A 22,087-nucleotide genomic window follows, 5' to 3' on the forward strand; every position below is an offset into this window, starting at 1 on the left:
TGGAACAAACTGGAACTGAAGTCATCTGCTAGTGTTTCACCACAGTTAGCAGAACAAAGTGTTTACAACTGACATCACAGAAGAAATACTATTGATCAATAAATGAGACCTTCAAACTGGTAGTTTCACATTGCCTGGGTTACCACAGACAATCTAGCACTCACCACCATAGCTCAGCTGCCTCTATATGAACACATATTTGAAGATTCAGTTACTTGATGGAACATCCATAAGGGACAAGCAGCAGCTTCCTTCTGAAGTGTTCATCTGAGGAGCGAAGACCTCAAATGAGTGATTTAGTAAGAGCTGAAATTACCACCCTCCTCTTATGAGTTGCATTTTGCATTTATCAGAGCCAAGCTGCTCTCTGAAGGCTTGTGTCTTTTTCTCTAGACTCAGATAATTTTTCCCATGAAAATATTCAGTTGAGCCATTTGAGACTGATGAGAATTCGGAGTCTTTTCAGGAAGAGATGTAGCTGCTATAATTGGTGAACAGAAATTGCAGTTTGATAAGCAAAGACAATCCAGGCTGCTGGGGAGAAAAATAATTTCTATAGCTCATTGGCTTCAATATAGTTTTGAATTTTCCTTGTTTCATGTTCCAAAGAGGTAGCCTGACAAGACCTAGGGATGTTAACCAGTCCCTGTCTTTGCCACAGCATTTGCACTAGCACAATGATTAGCACAGAGCCACTTGGCTGTACCAACTTCTGATCCTGGCTGACATGACCTTTAATTTTAATGTCTTAAAAGAATTTTCCTGTTCACTCTCCATAACCCTACAACCACAGCCTTGTCTAGCATTCCTACCCATAGCCCATATCCAGTGTCTCTGCCAAAAGTGGAGTTTGATTTAAGTTCCCTCAGATTGATCATTTTGTTGGCTTGAATGATTCCCTACCAAATGGGACCACAGGTCACTCCAGAGACTCTAACACCATTATATTCAAATGCAAACCACTTAATATGCTTTATCCAAGTGTGGATGTAACTCATTACTGCCCATGGTTAAATTTGATTTCTCACTCCCTGACAGAAGTGAGGTAAAGTGGTAAAGAGCCAATATTCTCTGAAATCTGAGATCCATTCATCAAGATAACACCTAGTGGCAACAAAAGATAAATGTCTTTATTAAAAATACCAGAGAACCACCTGCACTGTGGTGCTTTTTAAAGCAGGTGCTAGTCTAAACACTCTTGCAAGAAGCAGAATATCTACAAATAACCTTGCAGCTTTGTGACATATTATAATAATATTAGATCTATTATAGATCAAAGCCATTTAAAAAAGTGTAGTTAAAGTAGTGCTTCTTTAGGGATAAGTGGATAATTGTGTACAGAAAGTGTCTGATTATACACTTAATGGCCAGATGTCATTCTTTTAATATCCTTTTCATATTGGAAGCTGTATTTGAACTTGCTCTTATATTTTTGCTGCAAGTGGAATCGCTTGACTTTGTGCTATATTGCTAGAGCTGGAGCAGAGTTAACTCCTATTCCTCGAGCAAAAGGTAAGTCCCAGGTGACTGTGACATGCATGGTGATGAGCACAAAATGGATGGACATGGATTTTTTTAAACAGCTTACAGGTAAGTGACACTGTCATCACTTTTCTTACTACAGATACTTCTGTTACTTATATCGTCAGGACTTGAAATGATAAAGTAATTTTAAGTACTTGTACCATCAAACTTGTCTGCTACCAAATCATAAAGAGGCAAAGAATTCTCATAGTAGGGAAGAGAGATACATAGCAGTAAAATCAGTGGATGAGTGAAAAAAATATTATTCACAGTTAATGCATTAAAATTTGTTTAGAGCTGATATAAAGTACGCACATACATGCAAGACATACAATAATTAAATTTTCAAATGTAGTTTAGATGAATATGTCTCTGAGACATGTCTCAATTATTTTTATTGCAGTCTGGTCTGTGAGCTTATACTGGAGATTTCAGTTCAGCCTGATTTCCAAGAATATGAGAAACCTTACATAGTTAAATCTATTATTTAGTATTATTCTCTTTAGATTTGGCTACCATCCCAGGAAAAGCACATAGATAAGGGAAACATTTCCAAAATAAAGGTGGTTAATTCAAATAAGCTAAATAGGACTATTTTCTCCAGGAATCTTAGAAAATCCAGTTGCACAAATCCAAGGAACTTTAGCATATAGAAATTGTTTTCACTGTAGTATGACTATCACTTGCAAGTAAATCCACTGTTGTTAATTAGCTGTCTGGACAACAATAGCAATGAAAACACAACCCCCAGACACATTATCAGACTGCCTGTACATAGGGCAATTGCATAGGCAGAATCCCCAGGCACTTTCTGTTTTGGTTCTTGGCTCACAATAAAACCCAGACTGTCAGATTTTTATTCTCGTGTTTTCCCTACTGCAGTCATTCCTGAACCTTCCTACCCACACATGCTCCAAATCTCCTCAGTGTTGTTCCTTTTACAGTTACTTTCTTCTGGAGGGCAAACAAAAAAAACATCCATATTTTTGGACTGTGTGCATATAGACTTGCAAAGATGTGCACTCCAAAATGGCATAGACATTAACTGGCAACTCCAAGGTAAAGTGCTAAACTTTTGTCTAAGGCAAAAGACTTGAGCTAAAATCCCATAAATCAAAATAACTTTTTCTTGTAGCTGTTCCCAGAGCAGACAGAATGAAGTATTCTGTATTTTTAGCAAATAAAGAATGGAAAGGAGAAACATGTTTCCTTATTGGTTTTGAGGTCCTATGTCCCATCACAAATTCCATTTAAACAGGCTACAAGAACCCTGGTGTAATAATCAGGGAGAAATGGAACCTTCAATCATCTCCTTTTCAATCAAACATTTTAATTTGGAAGCAGAAGACTGAAGTACAGGAATATATGGAAACTCATTCTGCTCCTGCATATTAGATAACTAATTCATAAGGGTGCCACATCTGCTGTATGCAGGAGGAAGAGGGAGCATCATAAAGGCAGAGGAACTGCCAGGGTATTGAGTGGCAAATTTCCATAAATGTCCTTAGATTTCTATCAATTTACACATGTAGACTTGCTCTGAGCACAGCTTCTGACCTTCAAATCAAAAATAGTGGTCAAGAGAGGTAAATGAGACTACTTGCATCTATTTTCATCAGCAGCAAGTAGTTTTAAATTATCGGTGTCGTGGACATGCTATGAAAACCTCTGAGACAACCAGAAGTAACAGGAAGTAATCAGTAAATTGGGGGAGTATTAAAAGTAAAAAAGAGGAGGACTTTAGCAGGGAGTGTGTGAAACTTGGCATGAAGCACAATTCTCCCCTCAGGTGCTCTTGGTGTTGGTATAAAAAGTATCTTATCAAAAGTTAGTTTATTCGACCTGATTACCCCTTGGAGTAGGAATAAGGCTTTCAGACATGATTAGAGTAAACATACCAACTAGAAAACATACAAACTGAACAAAAAACATTCAAAATTTGCCTCACTACTTCATTAGGACTTTACTAATAAGCACTAAGAGAAATCAGTCACCCAATAAATGTCAGAAGTAACACTTTGAATTGAAAAAAATGGCAGAACTTGTGATTATTGCACCTGAAGACTGAGATTCTTGGAACTCACACTTGTAAAAAAAGCCAGCAAAACAGGTTGCTGCCTAAAGGTTAGAATGCAAACAAATGAAGAGTACAAAATCCACAGCACAGCCTCTTCTATTCTCTTCCATTCTCATGGCAGTGCACTGGCCTTGTCTGCAGATATAATAGTTTGGACAGGCTTTCAGTTCTGACCCTTTAGTTGACAGGAATGGATGAAGACCCAGCATCTGGAAGGCTGGATACCAGACTTGGGGTCTGAACATATCAAAAGGAGTAAAAGGGCAGAGCATGAATCTCCAAAACCTGTAGCTTCCCAGAGGCTCCTGTAGTCTCCTTGGCACTGATATAAAGGAAGGGCAATATCAGGCAGTGACAAGCCAGTGTCGTGTACTCACAGCGAGCCTGATGCTCGGGGTAAAGCACAACAGCACATTTCCAGCAGAGCACCTGGTGGTTGGTATTGATTGCACTGGAAATGAGCAACAGGGAGAGTAAAATGAAAATAATATTAAGTTCAAGGGTACTGACACTCAGCGAGCAAAGAACAACAAGATTCACGCTGACATTTACATGTGTTTGTCCTGTTTCAGCCTGGTAAGTGCCTACCAGGCCTGCTGGATTATCAGTCCATCATCCACAGACAGCGTGCTACAGTCAGGATCAAAATGGTGGGGTTTTATTTTCACCTAACACAGCAGAGTCTTTCACCACTCTATGCAATTGCATAGAATTTAGGCCCTAGAACAAACTCTCTTTTGGTTAAAAAAACCCTCAAAAAAGTACATGGAAGCATCCCTAACAGACCTTTCCCCCACCAGTTTGCTTAATTTTCCTATCCAATAATTTTTTGCCACTTACTAACTGGAGGAATGTTCTATACTATAGTTTTTGTAAGATATAACCTAAAGGAAGCAGATCATGACCCTGTGGCTGAGTCACTAACCTGGGGTGTAGTAGACTGCTCTTTAGAAGAACTAGGTCTGGTAATTTGTTTCTAACAGGAATTTCAATCTGAATACTTGTTATCTGTTTATACAAAGCAAATGCCAGCATTTTCCTGTGGGATTTATTTTATACTAAGCAAAGCAAAAGGAGACTAAATCCAGTTACAAAGTATCTGTAAAACATAACCCCCAGCTTATGCTCCAAGAACAACATTATTATTTACTACCCATGTGGAACATGAATTCTCCCTTCACTCACCACTGATAGTGTTTGTCAGGAGCACAAACCCAGACACAGGGATAGCTTTGGAAAAAACAGAACTGGGGACATAAAAATAATCTTAATTATAGCAATGGAGTTTCAGTGAACAGAAGCATCTGCCTTCGGGCAGACAGCACACATGGAGCCTACGCGTGGGTGCAATGCCTCACATCAGAAGGGACCTGCGTCTCACTCAGCCATTTGCTGAGACCACGGGAGTGCTCAGACAAGCTCCTTAAACACCCCAAAAAGGTCTTTGCAAGAAACCCCAATGTGTTCCCCAAAGTCTGCTGGATTGTAGTGTTAAGCAGGTGGTAATTTTCGTCAGTGTTACCTGGAAAAACACTAAATCCACACACATGATAACATCACCGCCTTTCATTGAAAAAAACTATCAGTATCTTAATTTTTCAAAAACCATCTCTGGGCAAGAAAATAAATGGATTGCATGCTATTAATGCTCTCAGAGCTTCTCTGTTTGCAGGAGACAAGTTTAGTGATGATACGGCTGAATGCTGGATATTGGGTATCCAGTGAGGTATTTAATTAGGCTGTCACTGTGAATAGGAAGAAAGGGGATGGAGAACATGCCCCAGGAATGTGCAGGGGTCTCAAATTGCTGGTGGGACAGTGAAATGTCTGTCAGAGACTGGGCAGGTGACCCAAGGCAAAGCCTTTTCTGCTGCCTTGGTGGGTGGTTGCATGGGTACTTCAGGGTGTAGTTCCAGGGAAGCCCCAGGCAAGTGGCTGCCAGGCTGGAAAGCCTGCTCCTTGGGAAAATCAGGGCTGCACAACCATGAAAACAAGTCATAAGAGTGGGGAAAACCCTTGCAGCCCTCATGGGATGGGCTGGGCATGCTGTGAAACCCTCCAGGAGTGAAAGGGCCCCAGGTGTCTGTGCAGAGAGGGAAGCATGTGGTGGCTGCATTCCTTTCAAAGGAGGCATTTGGGGTGGCATGGGCACATTCCCCCCTTTCTGTGCAGCTGTGGTGTAAGGGGACTGTCAGAGTGGGCTGGTGTTGGAAACATAGCTGCTGTTTTAAGGTGACCAATGGAACTTGGCTGAAAATAACTCTGTTTTCAAGTTCAAACACCTAAATTACCTAGACATTTTGGAAATTTTATTAGAGAGGATCCTGGTCTGTTTAAGACATTCAAGTCCTTTTCTTCCCTTCAAAAGTATACTCTGGTCCTGTAATAATAACTCAAACATTTTGATTATCATGCATTCTCCTGCTGCAATTTACCACAACAATAGGATTACCATGCATTTGCTTACACATTTCTTAAAAACCAGGCCTAAAAATTTCCACTTTACATGTCATCAGAAAGGAGACCAGCGATTCCCTTCTAAAAGTCCCAATGTGCATCCAGTCTTTGACACCCAGTGTTACCTCCTAATGGTACTAAGAAGATGAGTATATTTAGTCAAATCTCATCACTTTATTTTCTGTGCTCCTGTTCTGCATGGTCTCTGTTGTTTGTTATTATTATTAACCTACATTTGCCTCCAGAGGCCCCATTTAGCTCTGTGCCGGAAATTGCTTCCTGCAGTTATTGCTGTTGCCAAACAGTTGTGCTACAACTCCTCTCTCTCATGAGCCCATTCAAAGTTGATCAAAATCAAGAGAGTGATGACTTCACTGTGCTCAGCTATTTCATACAGAACTGATTTTGTATATTTAATGTGGAACTCTCCAGGGTTCAGAGAGGGAGCAGCATAACTTCCCTCCAGCAAGGCTTAGCTCAGGCCAGCTTTCCTGCAGAAGGATTTGCTTATGATGGGTACCTGATAGGGGCACTGGGTACATTGAACACCTCCTTTTTCCTGTCAGAAGAGCATTTGCTTGGACAATAAGCCAAGATGCCTTGAACTAATGCATAGGAACTCCCTCACATTCAGCACAGACATTATAAATCCACAGGTTTGTTTGGGAATTGAGGCAAGGAAGTTTCTATCATCTACTGGTCACACGTTCCTGCTGTCCTTAAGGAGATCAGTGTTTGAAAAAAAATAATCAACAGCCTGACACACCAAGGGAAGAATGTTCTTGAAAAACAACTTTGTCATGCACACAAAAATAGTTGTTTTGTGTTTCAGTACTTGTAGCCAATAAGGTTAAATATGTTGAGCGTCATTCCACTTCAAATAGGATTTTATGTGTAAACTTAAATAAAAATAATATTCATGGAAAAATATTCCATGCTAATGTTTGACTTTTTTTAAATGGATTTTAATCAGAAGGATGGAAATACATGTGGTGTTTTACAAATGTGTTGGAGATTAGGATTTTTATTTTTGTTTCTTCCTCTCATGGAATTTTGTCCCATCTGTTGTTAAGAAACAATAACTACCAATACTTAAGAGCATAAAAGATGTGGCTGGGAGGAAGAGTAGGGGGAAGGTGTTTATGGTTACTTTCTTACCTGGGAGGTTTTCTCTTAGGAAAGGCAAAGATACCAGGAGATTTTGGCTGGGTGGTGACAGACTGGGCTCAGCTCCTTTCCCTCTCTTGCTTTTAGCATCGGAGGAGGCACAGCACAGTGGGTGCTGCCGGAGGATCCGCTGCCATGATGGAGTTTTGTCATCCCACTGCTTCTGCTGCCATGGGTGAGCCTTTGCTCATTAGAGCAGCTGTTGAACTGGGGCCTTCCTAACACCCATTCTGACTGGAAGGGACCCTCACCACCTATTCAGGTGGCTCAAGGAAAAACCCAGGACCCATTTCCCCTTCCCAGAGGAGGCATCTCCCTGGTTGCACGTGGCAGCTGTGGAGGAGCCTGGCTGCTTTCTGCTGCTGTCTTGGGCTTTTTTGCTACACTCAAACCCACACCCCCTGCCTGCCGGGACACTCCGTGGCTCCTGCTACAGCTGCGGAGTTTCTGCAACATCTCCCTTGCTGCTCTGGGGTCTGCTTGTCCCTGCTGCTGCCCCGCGGTTCCTGCCGCAGCCCATTTCCCGCGCAGCCGCCCGCCATTGCCGCGTGAGGGAGGCCGAGCCCGCGCCACAGCGCCCCCTGCAGGCGGGGAGGATCAGCGCACCCGCCGTGCCCGGCCGGGGGCCAGCAGCGCCCCCTGCAGGCAGGGGCGGGGGGCCAGCAGCGCCCCCGCTGGCCGTGACCGGCACTGCGCGGCAGGCGGGGCGGTTTTTGCTGGGTCCCCGATTTTGGTTTGTTGTTGCTGCCATAGCTGCTCTGTGTTTGCCTTGCTATGTACATATACATACTAGTAAAGAACTCATTCCTTTCACCATATCTTTGCCTGAGGGCCTCTTCATTTCAAAGTTATAATAATTCCGAAGGAAGGGGGTCATATTTTTTCCATTCCATTCTGAGGGAGGTTCCCACCTTCCTTGGCAGACACCTGTCTTTCAAAGCAAGGCAATGGGTAAAAGCCAAACCAAGTCCTTCCATCTATCCATCTATTGCCAAAGAACTTTTGTATTTTTCAGCCTGAATTCTTCCAGGTGATCTTTCTATCAGTCTCATCTATTTCTGTAACTCTGGGAACACAACTATTTTACAATATGCAACTGTAAAAGGACAGAGGGGAGTTTTATGTTGGAGACATGGCAAATCAAGATGTACTTTTGTGTAATTTTAAAATTTAACTATTTTTCCATCAACTAATCAATTGTGCAAATATCCTTGGGATCTGAAACCTAAATCTTTTAAAGCTCATATCTGACAGACTGGAATAAAAATATTGCAATTGCAGCTTACTGTCATTTACACTTGATGAAACTAACACGAAATGAGTGTAAAATTGATTGGGAAACAGTGTTCAGACAACAGTAGGTAGAGACCAATATGTTTGTTTCAAACAGGAAGAAAGCATCGACTGGGTTTTGCAAAAATAGCGGGTCACTGTTTTTATTACTAACTTGGATGGTGTAATACAGGACACAATTTTTGGTCTGAAGATGATTCCAGGCAGTCTGGCTGGCAAAGATGCTGAAAGACAAGGATTCAAACCAATATGCGCATAGGAAAGGGATCTGGAAAAACCAGAAGCAACTCAATAACAATCCATGGAAAATGGTACATCGCAATAATCACCTGCATAACTGGAGGCACTATAGCTTAGGTAACAGCTTTGAAAAAAATAATTTGACATTGATACTATGTGAAAAACTGAAGATGAATCAACAGTGTTTTAAAATTGCAAGCACCAGTCCAGACACAGGAACAGGATAGGTAGGTAAGATGAGGAAAATAATCGTGCTGCTCCATGCTCTATTAACAATATATTTTCTCTGTCTCTGTATCTCATTTTGAGCAATGTACTTGAAAGGAAAAGTGACCAAGAGATGAAGCACAATCTGGAGCATGATAGAGCAATGATAGAAAATGTCACATAAGGAAGGGGTTATTTCTGGCCTGAGATAGCAAAGGCTGAGATGAGATATTGTAAAAAATACCTTCCTTTCAAAAAGAAAGGGAATATTCTGTTCCCTGTATTCAGCAGGGCTCAAATGCAAACAATGTGCCTCAGCTGTAGCAAGGGAGAGATAAATTTAGTGCCCGGGAAAATGTTTAAAATTAAGATGCTCTGCAATAGGTTTCCAATAGGTTGCCTGGGACAACTGTGAAATCTCTAACACTGGAAATTCATTAGAAGCATTACAAAATTCTCCATTTTCTCATCGTCATGGGCTGTGGTTTGTGGATTCTAATTCCTGCTATTGCACAGACCTATTATATGGTGCCAAACAAGGACCAAATCTTCTGCAAATAGGGTGAAAAGTTTCTGTACCTTTGGTTATTCATGCACAGGGCCTTAAAGCCTTAGGCATCCAAAGAACGTAAAAGAGTGAAAGGCAAGGATAGAACCGTGAACGAAGAAGTTAAAATTCTGGCAGATTAAAGGGATCTGTTTTTTAGAGATGCTAAAATATCACAACACTTGTTGTTTACCCTTTGCAACTATGCTGCAATCTGAGGAGGTGTAAGCTCTGTTTGACACCTTCTCAGCTGATGGGGCATTCAGAACTCTCTGTGCCTCGCTTGCTTTTCCTCCTGACTTGCTTTGTGTGGTATGTATACCATGGTATATTTGGCTAACAGAATAATTTGATGAACTAAGAAAAAAATAAATGGAAAGAAAAAAAAGAAAAGAGGGAGAAGGGTCCTGCAGGTGCGGACTGAGAGGAGAAAGCTGAGGGAAAGAACAAACTGATAAAAGCAGTCAGCACAGAGCAACTTTTCCTTTCTTTACCCTTGCAAAACTGCAGGAATCTTCATGGAAAATGTGTTAATTGTTAGAGTTTTTTTCAGCTGATGAAATGAATGACTACCAAACAATTCTTAGAGATAATAATCTGAGTACTTTCAATTTAAAATTGGTCTTCTTTAGAAGTAGATGATTATTTTGTAGACCAAAAAATGTTTCATGGGCAGTAACTTATTGCAGAACACAGCACTGCATGAGTAGAATTAGCATTTTCACAATTGTTGGTAAAAGCAAAGCAAAAGGCTAGCCACATTTCTTTGGATTATTTTGTAAATTGAAATTAATTCTTGTGCAAAATGCCAAATAAAGAATCTGGAAGAAAAGTCTCCATTGATTTCAGCAGAGCAGAATCCATTCTTGAGCGATAATCCAGCCAAATCCAATGTATAGAGCCAAAGTGCCATGGGTTGCTTGCCAAAAGAGTAATGCCCCTGCCTAGGAGCCTAGGGCAGACAGTCTGACCTTTTCAGTCCCTGCCATCTCAAACAAGACTGACAACAGTAATGATGCCTAGGGATCAAAATACCCATCTGCTATGTATGAGGCTGAGAAAAGCAGCAGTCTGGATGCTATTTACAAAGAAATTTGTTTAACTTAGAGCTAAGTATTTGCCCAAATGTAATAGTGCAGAGGAAGGTCCGTCACTTTCTCTTGGTAGAGGTGTTGTTCAGTCAGTACACTGTGAACAGAGTGCTAGAGAGGCATCACCCAGAAATTACAGATGGGCAGGAGCTAACTAGGCCTGCTTTGGAAAAGTGTGACAGGATGGCATCCAGAGGCAGCTTCCATAGTAAATTATTGTGTGAATCTCTGAAATGGTGGTTCTGGACAGCATTCTCTGTCTAGTCCTGGCTCTGGGCACTAAGTGCAGACAGCAGGATACCCAAAGGTTAATGGCCAGCATTTTCATTTTTCTTCATGTGCATCTTTTTCTTCTAAAGATATGAAAAAAAGCAAGGTTAAGTTTTCTCAGACAAGACAAACAGAAAACACTGACAGTGTTCTATGGCTTTAAAAGGGGAATAGCATTTCAAAAGATAACATTTGTGAAAATGAAGCCATCTTGCCCCTCTGGGAACTTCTGCTTGTACCTAATAGGAAATCCATTTGAGTCCAGAAATTGCACCCTTGCTTGGAAAGAGTTGATCTGCCTTTCATCAAACTTCCCCTTTATAGAAAGCCAGACAACCAATGAAGATTAATATTTCATTTAAAACATATCTCACTATTGTTCCTCTCAAAATCTTTGCAAATTTATATTTATTCTATTATCACAAATAATTTCAAATAATGAAAACTGAAGGCATATATTAGAGTGAAACTGCAAAAAAATATATATAACTGTGTATTTATTCTACAAGGTTGTTCTTAGACTTACTTATGCTCTTAAAAGACTGCAGCGATGTGGTTTTTGTGTGGTTTGACATAAAACAGCTCTATAAACACAGGCTATATAAAAAAAGCTTCTGACTACTTGGATGTGAAGTGTCTTTCTTTGTGTTCACAATTTCTCTTAAATCTAATACAAAATAAAACTATGTTGGTCCACCTTGTTGAGCAATGGCTTTAATTTTCCTACTGAAATGTGACCTTTTAAGTAATAAGAAGAGTATTGAGTAGATATTGTTGTCAATGCCAATAGATGTTTGGAAATTGAGGAGTAGGGAAGGGATTATATTCTTATTTCCTGGATTAAGTAAAAAAGTACTGTGAACATTCTCAAACAGACACACTGTACTTGTATACTTGGCAGTATTTTCTGCCCAGGGGAAAGAAAACACTTGGTAATTCTCCACAACTTGTACATTAAATTAGATAAAATAACTTTACTAGTTCTTGAAGAATCTAAGAAACTGCTATGTTAGCCCAGTGTTAGTAGCCTAAATTAAAACAACAGAAGATTCCAACTGTATTGCTTGGAAGTGCTGACTTTTCTTTAAGCTAAGGCTCACTCAGCTTCTGTTCCCAGTGTAGGGACATCAGGGGGTCACACAAAGAGTTCCACTTCCACAGATGTTGGAGAGGAGTCATCCAAACAAATTAATACCCTCCAGATAAACTTTATTCAAATATAATATTAATCAAAAGGCTTGTGTCCCAACCTAACCTTGATCAATTCAGTTAGAGAAATGAAGCTGCTTTATTTTTTTTATGCCTAGCCCAACCTTCTCTTTGTTCTTCAATTTGTAAATGTGTCAAATATAATCAAAACTGACAGAGGCCAAGATTAAATCAAACAAAATGTAAACATTGTTTGTGTTGTTTGGTTGATGCAAAGCTTCCACCATAAAATGCTTTTAGATAAATTAATTCAGCTATTAGAGTGCTGCAGCACTGAAACTTTGCTCCAACTGTTTGAACTTTTCAGGGACACTGTCAGGTCATCTTAGATTCAAAACCTAATACATGGCTGGGGTTCTGAAATTGCCTAAGGGAATCAGGTACCTGACTTCTACTGAAAGTCGGTGTGTGGTGGGAAGTTAATTGACTTCCAGCAGAATTAAATGCCTTGAAGAGTCTATTCATGTCCTTGCAAAAAGCAGCCCATGTCCTTCATGGAGATAAATGAATGCAACTGCTTTCACACCTACCTACCTGCCAGCAAAGTGCCTGATGCACACATTTTACAAAACCTAAGCAAGCAAGAAAACCCTAAGAGCTACCTCTACTTTTATTTGATTGTATTTTGGTTAGCACTAGATATTTCCTTTCTATGTAAAATAATTATACTGTTCAATAATGATGTTATTAATTTGTGGCATAACCATAAAGTTAAATTTCAGCAGATTACTCCATTAAGGACTTTCAGTTTTGGCCTGGCAGGCTGCAACCTGCAGTTTAGCCTACTGATTTTAGTGATACTCCTGACCTTTTAAAGTGCAGATGCAGAATCTCAATGCATCCAAAGTTTTCCCCCAAGCATTTTTGCCTTAAAAACCTCACCCCTATACTCAATAGCCACCATGAAAATTCATGCCAGGCAACAGAGTAACTCAGTACTTTTGAAAACAGGTTTCTATCTTGTTGGCTGAGATTTTAGTGTTAAGCAATATGGCATTAAAATTTGCACAGCTTTGAAAATAGATCCCTATGTCCTTTAATTCCTCACTGCTACTTATAAAGCAATGCAAGAAATGTGATGTTATCTGTATTTTTATTGTAATTTACTTTTCACACAGGATGGGCATTTGTTACTCCTGTGTTAAATTCTGCTCCTTTTTTGGTATGTGTACATCTGTATCTCCCCTTGTTTTATTATCTTTAATATCTTTATTAAGTTTAATATCTTGATATTAAACTATAATATTATAGCTCATTATAATCAGGGCTTTTGAGGATTTCTCTCCTCAAGGCCTTTAGTAAAACAACTGTAGTGGTACCATGGGACTGTAACCAGAAATTTCTCTCTCTGATCTTAAAAGTCTTATTTACCCACAGATATTCTCTAAGAATTCTACAGTGTCCTTGGCAAAGTTACCTCATTCAATGTTGAGTGTGGCTGCCATAAGGAGAACTCAATGACAAAGTCAGAGGTCTCTTAGGGACAGGATGACACCATGGTACAAGATGGCACAGGGACAGAATATGCTGGTCCTTCGTCTCTGGCAATGGACATCTGTGTAGAGATGATTAGTGCAGCTATTCCCTCGTTATCTTCATGGACATGAAACCCAACCACAAAGGCAGTGCAGAGATTTGCAGCTGGCAGGCTTGGGTCATGAGGAAGGCAGTGCTTGAGTGAGCAGAAGGTCAGGGCTGATCAATGGAAACAGGGCTAGTGTACACCAAAGATCCCTCGCAGCCTTGCCAAGTCTCTTGGATAAAGACTATTTATTGGTCTCTTGCCTTCATAACCATAGATGTTTTCAGACCCATTGAAAATAGCTGACAAAAATTCCTCTGTGGTGATGAGAAACCAGCACTGGTTGCCAGAAAGAATGGAACAGAGCAACACTACTGTCTCATGTCTGGAAACCATCTGAAGACCCTCTTAATGGTTGCTGAAGCAATGGGATAAGTCCTGTACTATTTCTGCTAGCTGGCAGAGGAATACATTGATCACAATAAGGTCTTAGGCCTACAGGCAGTGAACAGAGGTATTTCTGGATGAATTTGGAAAGAAGGCTACAGAGCAGTACTTCTCTGTTTTTATGGCCAAGTATTTTTATTCAGTGAGATTAAGACAAAGAAGGCCTTGGGATTAAAAAAAAAATTAAAAAGTATAACAGTGTAATGGATCTTGCATATTATAATATCATCTGAAATAGCTCAGTGGCAATTTTTGTTAATACACAACACCCCAAAAAAACAAATAAAACAGCATTTCTCACAAAAGTTAGGTTTGGAAGCTGATTCAGATTTTACATCGATGCAAATGTGAAGGGATACTGTTAAGACTATTCCGTTGCTGCACAGATTAGTTGACAAGATATCAGAGTTTGGACTGATGACTTCAGTTTGAAGCTTTCCTTGTAACTAAGAACAGCAGGATTTGACCTTAAATCAGGATTTTTACCCATAATAATGTCAAAAGAGCTTGCAATTTTTTCACTAGTTAAGTGCATTTGTTGAATATCTTGGGTTAATTTATTATATTAAAGGATTCCAAGTTTTTGTTTTCAAATTAAAATATTGATAAAATGAGTATAAAAATGTTATTCTACAATATTAGAAACCTAAGTGAAAGAACTTTTGGCCAGAATGAAGAAAAATAATTAATTCCTAATACAAATTAAACTGAAAAGGCCATCTGCATTGTTCTGTGTGAGAGAAGTACATAATGATGTTCTAAATTTCCTAATATTGCTGTATTCTGAAAGGCTTTCCAGCTGTGAGAAAACACTTAGTCCTGATGCATATACTACTCTTTCCAGGGGATGGGGTCCTTTGTGACCAGTTCTGCTTATTTACACTCTTGTATATTGTTTAGCTTTAATGCGTTGCAAGTTTAAAGGAGAACCAGGAATTCAGCCCAGTCTTCCTTAAAATCTTCCTAGATTTTATGTTAATTTAATTCCTTATTTCTCTAGCTACCTAATACATAGGATGATTTCACTGTCATTAAAGAACACTTCTTTTCCTGTTTTCAAGATCTTCTCACTGTTATTATTCTTCTCATTGAAATTTCCTTTCTAGTCATAATGAGCACTCAGAGCATTTCATTGAGAAAAACAAGGAATTAAAACATTTTCTATTTCTTTCCCTAATCAAGACCCTGTCATTATTATCACTGAAAGCCAGAGAAACAGATGAAGAATGACAGAGTTACATGAAAGAGAAAAAGGACACTGCCAAAGTGATTCTGTGATCACAGTCATTTATAATAACACTCTGGATGCTGGCATGGCAATCTAATTGCATACTAAAGCCTGTTGTGTAAACTCAGTTTCTAGTTGCATTACAGAATGCTGATGCTTCAGTCACAATTGAGGCAAATGTGAACAGAAATCTGGAAATTCTTTGATTGCTAGTGTGGAATAATTCATACCACTCATCAGCATGTCAATTTTCAATTTAATTTGACATTTTTGAAACAGAAAGCCACAGTGAGTCAATTCTAGAAGAAAAAGTATCCTTGGAAAAGAATAATGTTTTGCAAATGAAGAAAAAAAAAACAAAAGTAGGATAAGTTTTTATTCTATCATTTTTGACAGTATCCTACTGTAGGAAAGACTAAATAAATTCTAAAGGCAAAATTTCCTCCCCATTCACATTACAATAGCCCCAGAATATACCTACCAACTTCCATAGTATTTTCCATTAAATTAGATCTGCAAAATCACAAAGGCTGATTCATCTTTTGGTCTCAGATAAGTCACTTCCAGGAAACAGGCATGATAAGAGTAAGAAAGAGAACTCCAAACAATCTCTGAATTAAGAATGTGTTCAGTAGACACACTTGGTTTCTTCCCATCCCACAGATTTCTTATCCTGAAATCTGTATGTCACATACTGGAGAAGAACATGACATGGAAATTTTATCTGAAGGCTAAATTAAAATCCTCCTGCAGTGACCTGCTTGAGCAGCAGAGTGATGGGGAAGAAGGAAGGCTGGGACTGGTACAATGCAAAAACATTAAGTGACAGCCCCCAAAAAGTCAAGATGTCTTCCATGAGGAAATATGCTCTTCACATGATCCCACCCTCAGGTGACATTCTCTCCCTAGCTATTTCACTTGATTCATGTTGTTCCAATACCTGTCAAAATGGTTCCCACTGTTTCACTGTTATTACTGTTATTATTTTACCTATCCACACTTGTCTCTGCCAGTCTGTTATTCATAATTGCTAGGGCTCCAACCCCACCAGAGAACCCATTTTGCTTCGAGTTAGAGCTCATTTGCCTTGGATACCCATTAGCAGTTTCTGACAGCTGTTTCTGCATGATGGCCAGAGAGACTTTATTGGAGGCCAGGAAGTCTTTCATGGAGATCATCTCCCCTGACAGACGGCGTCCGTCCGTGTCGCTCTCATTGACGCCGTCAGTCTCGATGGAGATGTTCCTCCGGCTGCGCACGTTTCCTGGCATCACCACATTCCTCCGGGAACGAAATAATCTTCTTTGGCACCTGTGGCAGCACTTGCAGGCCAACTTCTTTAATATCCAGTTTATGGACTGCTTGATGACAATAGAGATCACATTAAATAAGGAATAGATGCAGCACACCCCCATGAGTATGAAGACAAAGTTGCCAAAGCGGTAAAGGCCTTGGCTCTCATACCTGACGTTCTGGCTACTGACCAGATCACCAAAACCAATGGTGCTGAAGGCCACAAAGCAGAAGTAAAGTGAGTCAAAGTAACTCCACCCTTCAATCGGTGTGTACATTGCAGAGGCACAGCAGGAAATGATGAGGGATGCTACACATAAAATCAGCATTACATAGTACACAGAGGGCTTCCAGCCTGCCAGGCTGTCCACCTCAGAGGTCCCCGAGCCCCGCCGGCCGTTGTGAGGGAGAACCCCTTTCCTCCTCAGCTGTCTTTCGTGGCAGGACTTCATGACGTAAGCTATGACAGTGATCAAGCGCTCCAGGAACAGGTTAAAGAACAAAATGGTCCCTGCACATCCTATAAGGCCGTAAAATATCAGAAAAATTTTGCCTCCAACGGTGGCTGGGGTGGTCATACCAAACCCTGGAAGACAAAAAAGAACAGTTGAAAAAAAGTAACCTGTAGGTACCATGTTAGGACTTTCACCACGTGCAAGATGGATGAACTGGTAGCAAATCCTTGTGGTACAGCTCAGCTTTGAGAAAAAATACATTCTCCCCAGATGTCACCCACTTGTGCTTGACTATGTCTGAGCTGTAAGGGGAAGAAACACATGCCAGTATTTCCTCCAGAATCAGAATGAAGCAAAAAGCAGAACAAAACACATGGACAGGAAAAGAGAGTTTAGAGGAGGCCTGAATTTTGGTCTGGTTGCTAGGTTCACTTTTTCTCTCTTTGTGCTTTGGATTGCTTCCAGGCTTTGGGGTTATCACAGCTGCTTTCTTCTGTCTCATGCTTTTCTGTACCATGGCTCTGTCCCAGGGGTGGCTCTTGCCTTCCAGAGATCCATCTGCACCAAATCTTTGGAACACAAGGTGAAATTTCTCTGAGGCTCACTTGGTGGTAGTGCAGGTGGCACATCACCCAGAACTCAGCACTCACTGTAGCCTGGCTTTGGAAGCCCAGGCTGGGAGCACACACCAGGTGACAGCCCCTGACAGGATCATCATGAGTAGGAGTTAAAGATGCCCTGCATCTGACTTGGCTGTCTGTCACTCATTATCAACCCCTTTTAAATCAGCATTCCTGAAATTTTTCTATTTCTCTGTGTACTACTTCATAGCTCAATTCTGCATGTGGATCTTATCAAAAGTCTCCTCTGGTCTGATTCCCTGTAATGGGATTTCTCAGGCCAGAGCTGCTTCAGTCTACTCTCAAATATTTCCCATCCTAAAGCCTTAAAATAGAAATTTTGCTTTGGTTAAAGCTGTTGATAAGACAATCTTGCTTTAAAAAGATAGTACTAAAGAATAAAAAGATGTCCAGAACATCACTGAGCAAATTGGAGTAACACTCATAACAAATCTTTGCTGGTATTTTATTAAGATTATCAAAGGACTACTAACTGACCAACTAAGCAAACACATTTTTGTTGACAGGACAGCAAAATCACGGGATTTTTTCTTTCTCTTTGTAACTATCAGATGCCAATTATGAAATAAACACATTAGGCTCTGGGAAATAAAGGAAAATATAGTCAGTATGATACACTTGTACTTCAAAGACAAGAAAAGAGCAATGTGAAAGGACCATGCTTCCAACAGTGCCAAACTGCAGCTCTCTTCCCTTCACTGGCAACCTTCTGCCAGCACAGATTCCTCTCTAACACTGGCCCTGCCTCACACTGTGAAGTGTCAGCCCTCACTCAAGCCCCTCCAGCTCAAGCCCCACTAACAACAGCTCCAAGCATGGGCTCTCCAGGGTCTGCACTGCACTTCTCCCTGCACCCACAATCTAACATCAGATTTAAATTTCTGTGCTAGGGAGAGCTGGACTGCAGCTCTGTGGTGTGGAAAACAACGTGACAAGTGACAAACCACAGACAAAACATTCTCCACAAGAACTTTTTCCTGTTGTTGCCCTTGGCACACAAATAGTGTTCTTGCTTTCCACCCTCCCTTTCTGTTCCATGACTTGATCCCTCTATAATTCTAATTTTAATGTTTATTTTTGGTGCAGGCTGGCTTATATGCAAGTCATGACCTCCACCCTGTGGACAGACACAAAAAAAACAATGGATAAGTAGAAACTCTCAGCAGCTGGTGAGATCTGCCCAGAGAAGTTGTGGGGAGGGAAGTGAGGGGCTGCCATGTCCCTGCCCTGCCCTGTTCCTTGAAGAAGGGAAGCAGGCTGGGCAGAGATGGAAAGGTGGGGAGTCCCTGGCACAGGGTGAACAGCATTTTGGGATTGGCATAAAGCATAAAGCAAATGCCCTGGAAAGAGAAAGGCTCACACTCCCAGAGGCAGGTTTATGCCTTTGGCTGCTTCCCACAGGTCCCTCTCGGGATCCTGCTTCTGGCATCCTGGCCAGTAAAAACTCCTCAGGTTGTTTTTGAACTGACTGGATTTTGTTGCTGGGTTTGTCCTGTGACCCACTAGCAAAGGCTTTACAAAGACATTCAATAGGCATTCCAGGGAATCATGGTGAACTATGAAAAAATGACTTAGTGAGCAATTAGAGCACCAATGTGACCCATAGAGCACAACAGTGAAACAGCAAGAAGTTACATTGCAGATTGGGAAGCAAATACCAAATGAAATTATGAAATCATATATTATAGGAAGTAAAAGCAGTGGCTGACACTTGGAGACCATTTGAGAGTACAAAATTTCTTCTTTTTGATGAAGAAAAAAAAAAGACACGACTGCAGGGAAAAAATGCTGGTGATTTTATGGTATGAGAGAATGCTGATTAAGTTTACTGATTTTTATTTTACAAATTGGGTGACATTTCTCAAAAGCACTGTTTCAAGTAGCAATTGAGATTATAGTCAATCAAGTGGAAATCAGATCATTCTGGGTTGGGAAAATAAAATGTTTTTAAGGTACTAAAAAGTGTTTCAATCAATTTGTTAGACATGTCTGCAGATATGGCATTAGATAGTCACTGCTGATAGAAATGCATGACAAATCCTAACTTTACCAGCCCAGCAATGAAGGCAGCATTCTTAGTAAAAATTTCAGGATCCTATTTTGAAATCAGTGTAATACTGATTTGCCTCTGTCCCATGATGCATTGACTTCTATAAATTAGATTGATCTTTCTTAATATTCAGCTGAACTGACAAAGTACATTCCTTAAGCTTCAATTTTCCTCCAAACTTTGTGGTTTGTTTTTTTTCACCTACAGCTTAAGCAAGAACTCTGTGAGTTTTTTGTGAATATTCATATTAATTCTGAATTTCTCTGTAGCATATCTACTTTTTTAGAAGCTGGAGGAAATTTAACTCCAAGTAGAGTCAGAAAAATTTTTCTAAACATTGCATGTCTCCTATGGAAAACAAACCTTTAGATTTTGTTTTGGCAGCAAAAGTTCTATTATGAAGTCTGGTACTGCAAAGCACTCTAAAATTCACCAGTGTGTTCAGGTTATATTGTGTGGATATTCCAAAAGTATACACTTATATTAAAAAAATAAAAAGGAAAATCACATCAACAGTATAATATAATCGTGTTTCATTATTTCTTGAAGTGGTACTGGGTATAAATGGAGAAAAGCGAGCAGCTGTAATTCTTCAATAGCCAGTTTGATAAGAAGGACTGAGGTCCAACAGGAAGTTCTCCTAAAGCAGAATCCTTCAATAGCAAACAGTGAATAGCATCAAGCAAATGTTAATCTCAATCTAACAGTAAAAGATGATATTGAAATCAAACAAGAGGAAATACACATCAACTACCTATTCCAGGCCAATATTGGTAATTTCATCTTTTCTGTTGCAAACTGCTCCAGTGCTACCAGCTGCTGTAAGTGTATCTCATGGGTCATTACCCACACTCATTTCCCTCTGCCTGGTGACACATGGTTTGGCATTTTGTGTTTTAGTTCTAGATGTCCTGACATTTACAGGTTACATTAATTAAACTTCAGTTTTCATTTCCTGGTGCAACTGGTGCCATGGAAAAATATGAGAAATGCTTCATCAGTCATAATCCCTCACGAATGAAGCCTGGGGTGCCCCACATAGTGTGTGTGTAGGGAGACTGGGACAGACAGAGATTTCACAGTTAATTTTAGATCATGCAATTGGGTCTTTCTATTGTTCTGAAAAATATCTCTCTTTTCTGAGAGGTCTCATTTCCTTTCTGAATGTGCGCAGTTCACTGCTCCTGCTCTTCCCACAAAGAGGAAGTAGGTAGAAAGAGGGGGCAACAATGAGTCACTCTGATGTTAGAAATATAAATATCAACACAAAACTGGTTCCAGTTTAGCCTACAATGAAAGCTCTTTGCGATGTTGTGTCTGTATTCCTTATGTAGTTTATATTAATTTCTTTTTCTCTGTCAGTTCAGTTTAGACACTCACTGGGGAAATGATGCATTTCCAATGACATAGACAATGAATAATTGAGGTTCATGATAGGTGTGAACCAAACTAAATAAGACAAAGACTTTCAACTGCAGTGAAAAAAAAAATCAAGAAAACAGTAATTAGTAAAGAGAAATACAGGAAGATTTAGATACTTGCAAAGATGCTGACCCTCTTTTTTCAGACACATACTGAACTATCTACATAAGGATGTTTTGTGCTTCTAAAAGAGACAGAAGAAACAACTCTAACAAAAGCTGTACTTCAAGGACTTTGTTGAGAAAATGTCCTGTACTTTGCACTGTTCCAACAGTGTGCAGACACCGACACTTAGACAAAATTCTCTTCTGCCATGATAACCTCCTCTGGTGCTCTCTGAACAGGATAAGTACTCCTAACAAAACTACTTCTGCTGGAGTAATTCTCACCTGTAGAGACTCCTGCAGGAACAGCTAAAGGACTCTCAAATCTTGTCACATCACTGCCCTTATGACACTGCTATGTAAACAAGCTTGTAAAAGTGTCCTGCTCCAGAAAAGAAGGAGAACATGAAGTCCTTCTTTCCAGAAAGAGAAGAAAAAGACTAATTTCTGTGAAGATTTCCACTGTATGAGAGGACGCATTGATGGAAGCAGGCATGGTGCTGTCACAGCTACGTGGTGGTAACAAACCTGAACTGAGGTCCAATTTCTGATATGAAAAAATATCTTTAGTGTTGTTGATTTTGCTAAGGCTATACAGAAAAGCACACACACACACACATGCATGCAGGCACCTCTGAATTCCCATCAGTGGAAGATCAGCATCTGAACAGTGCAGCTGGCTGGTGAGGCATACATCCATGCATGATGTCCTAAACATTAATTTCAACATCTGGATCTTGTCTCTTATGACGAAGGGAGAATGAGCTAGCCATTAAACTTTCCTTTAATGGAAAAATTATTTGACAAAATAATATTTTATCAGCACAGTCTGGGGTGTGGTAT

At 40.1% G+C, this 22,087-nt stretch overlaps 1 protein-coding gene and 1 long non-coding RNA gene across 5 annotated transcripts in view; both read right to left on the reverse strand.

Moving 5' to 3' along the window:
• LOC135302751 (uncharacterized) overlaps positions 1-7,736 on the reverse strand; it is a 34,416-nt gene extending 26,680 nt beyond the window's left edge. For all 3 annotated transcript variants that reach the window (XR_010364298.1, XR_010364299.1, XR_010364297.1), the window contains exon 1: positions 7,217-7,736. This is a non-coding gene — a long non-coding RNA (uncharacterized LOC135302751). The remainder of the gene's footprint in view (positions 1-7,216) is intronic.
• Positions 7,737-15,523: 7,787 nt separating this feature from the next.
• Positions 15,524-22,087, reverse strand: part of KCNK13 (potassium two pore domain channel subfamily K member 13) — a 47,663-nt gene continuing 41,099 nt past the window's right edge. For both annotated transcript variants that reach the window (XM_064423609.1, XM_064423610.1), the window contains one exon: positions 15,524-17,158. In XM_064423609.1, the coding sequence (XP_064279679.1) occupies positions 16,266-17,158 (893 nt within the window). In that variant the 3' untranslated portion in view covers positions 15,524-16,265. The remainder of the gene's footprint in view (positions 17,159-22,087) is intronic.

This window comes from Passer domesticus, chromosome 6, assembly GCF_036417665.1.
Source record: "Passer domesticus isolate bPasDom1 chromosome 6, bPasDom1.hap1, whole genome shotgun sequence".
In the NCBI taxonomy this organism is placed as follows: Eukaryota; Metazoa; Chordata; class Aves; order Passeriformes; family Passeridae; genus Passer; species Passer domesticus.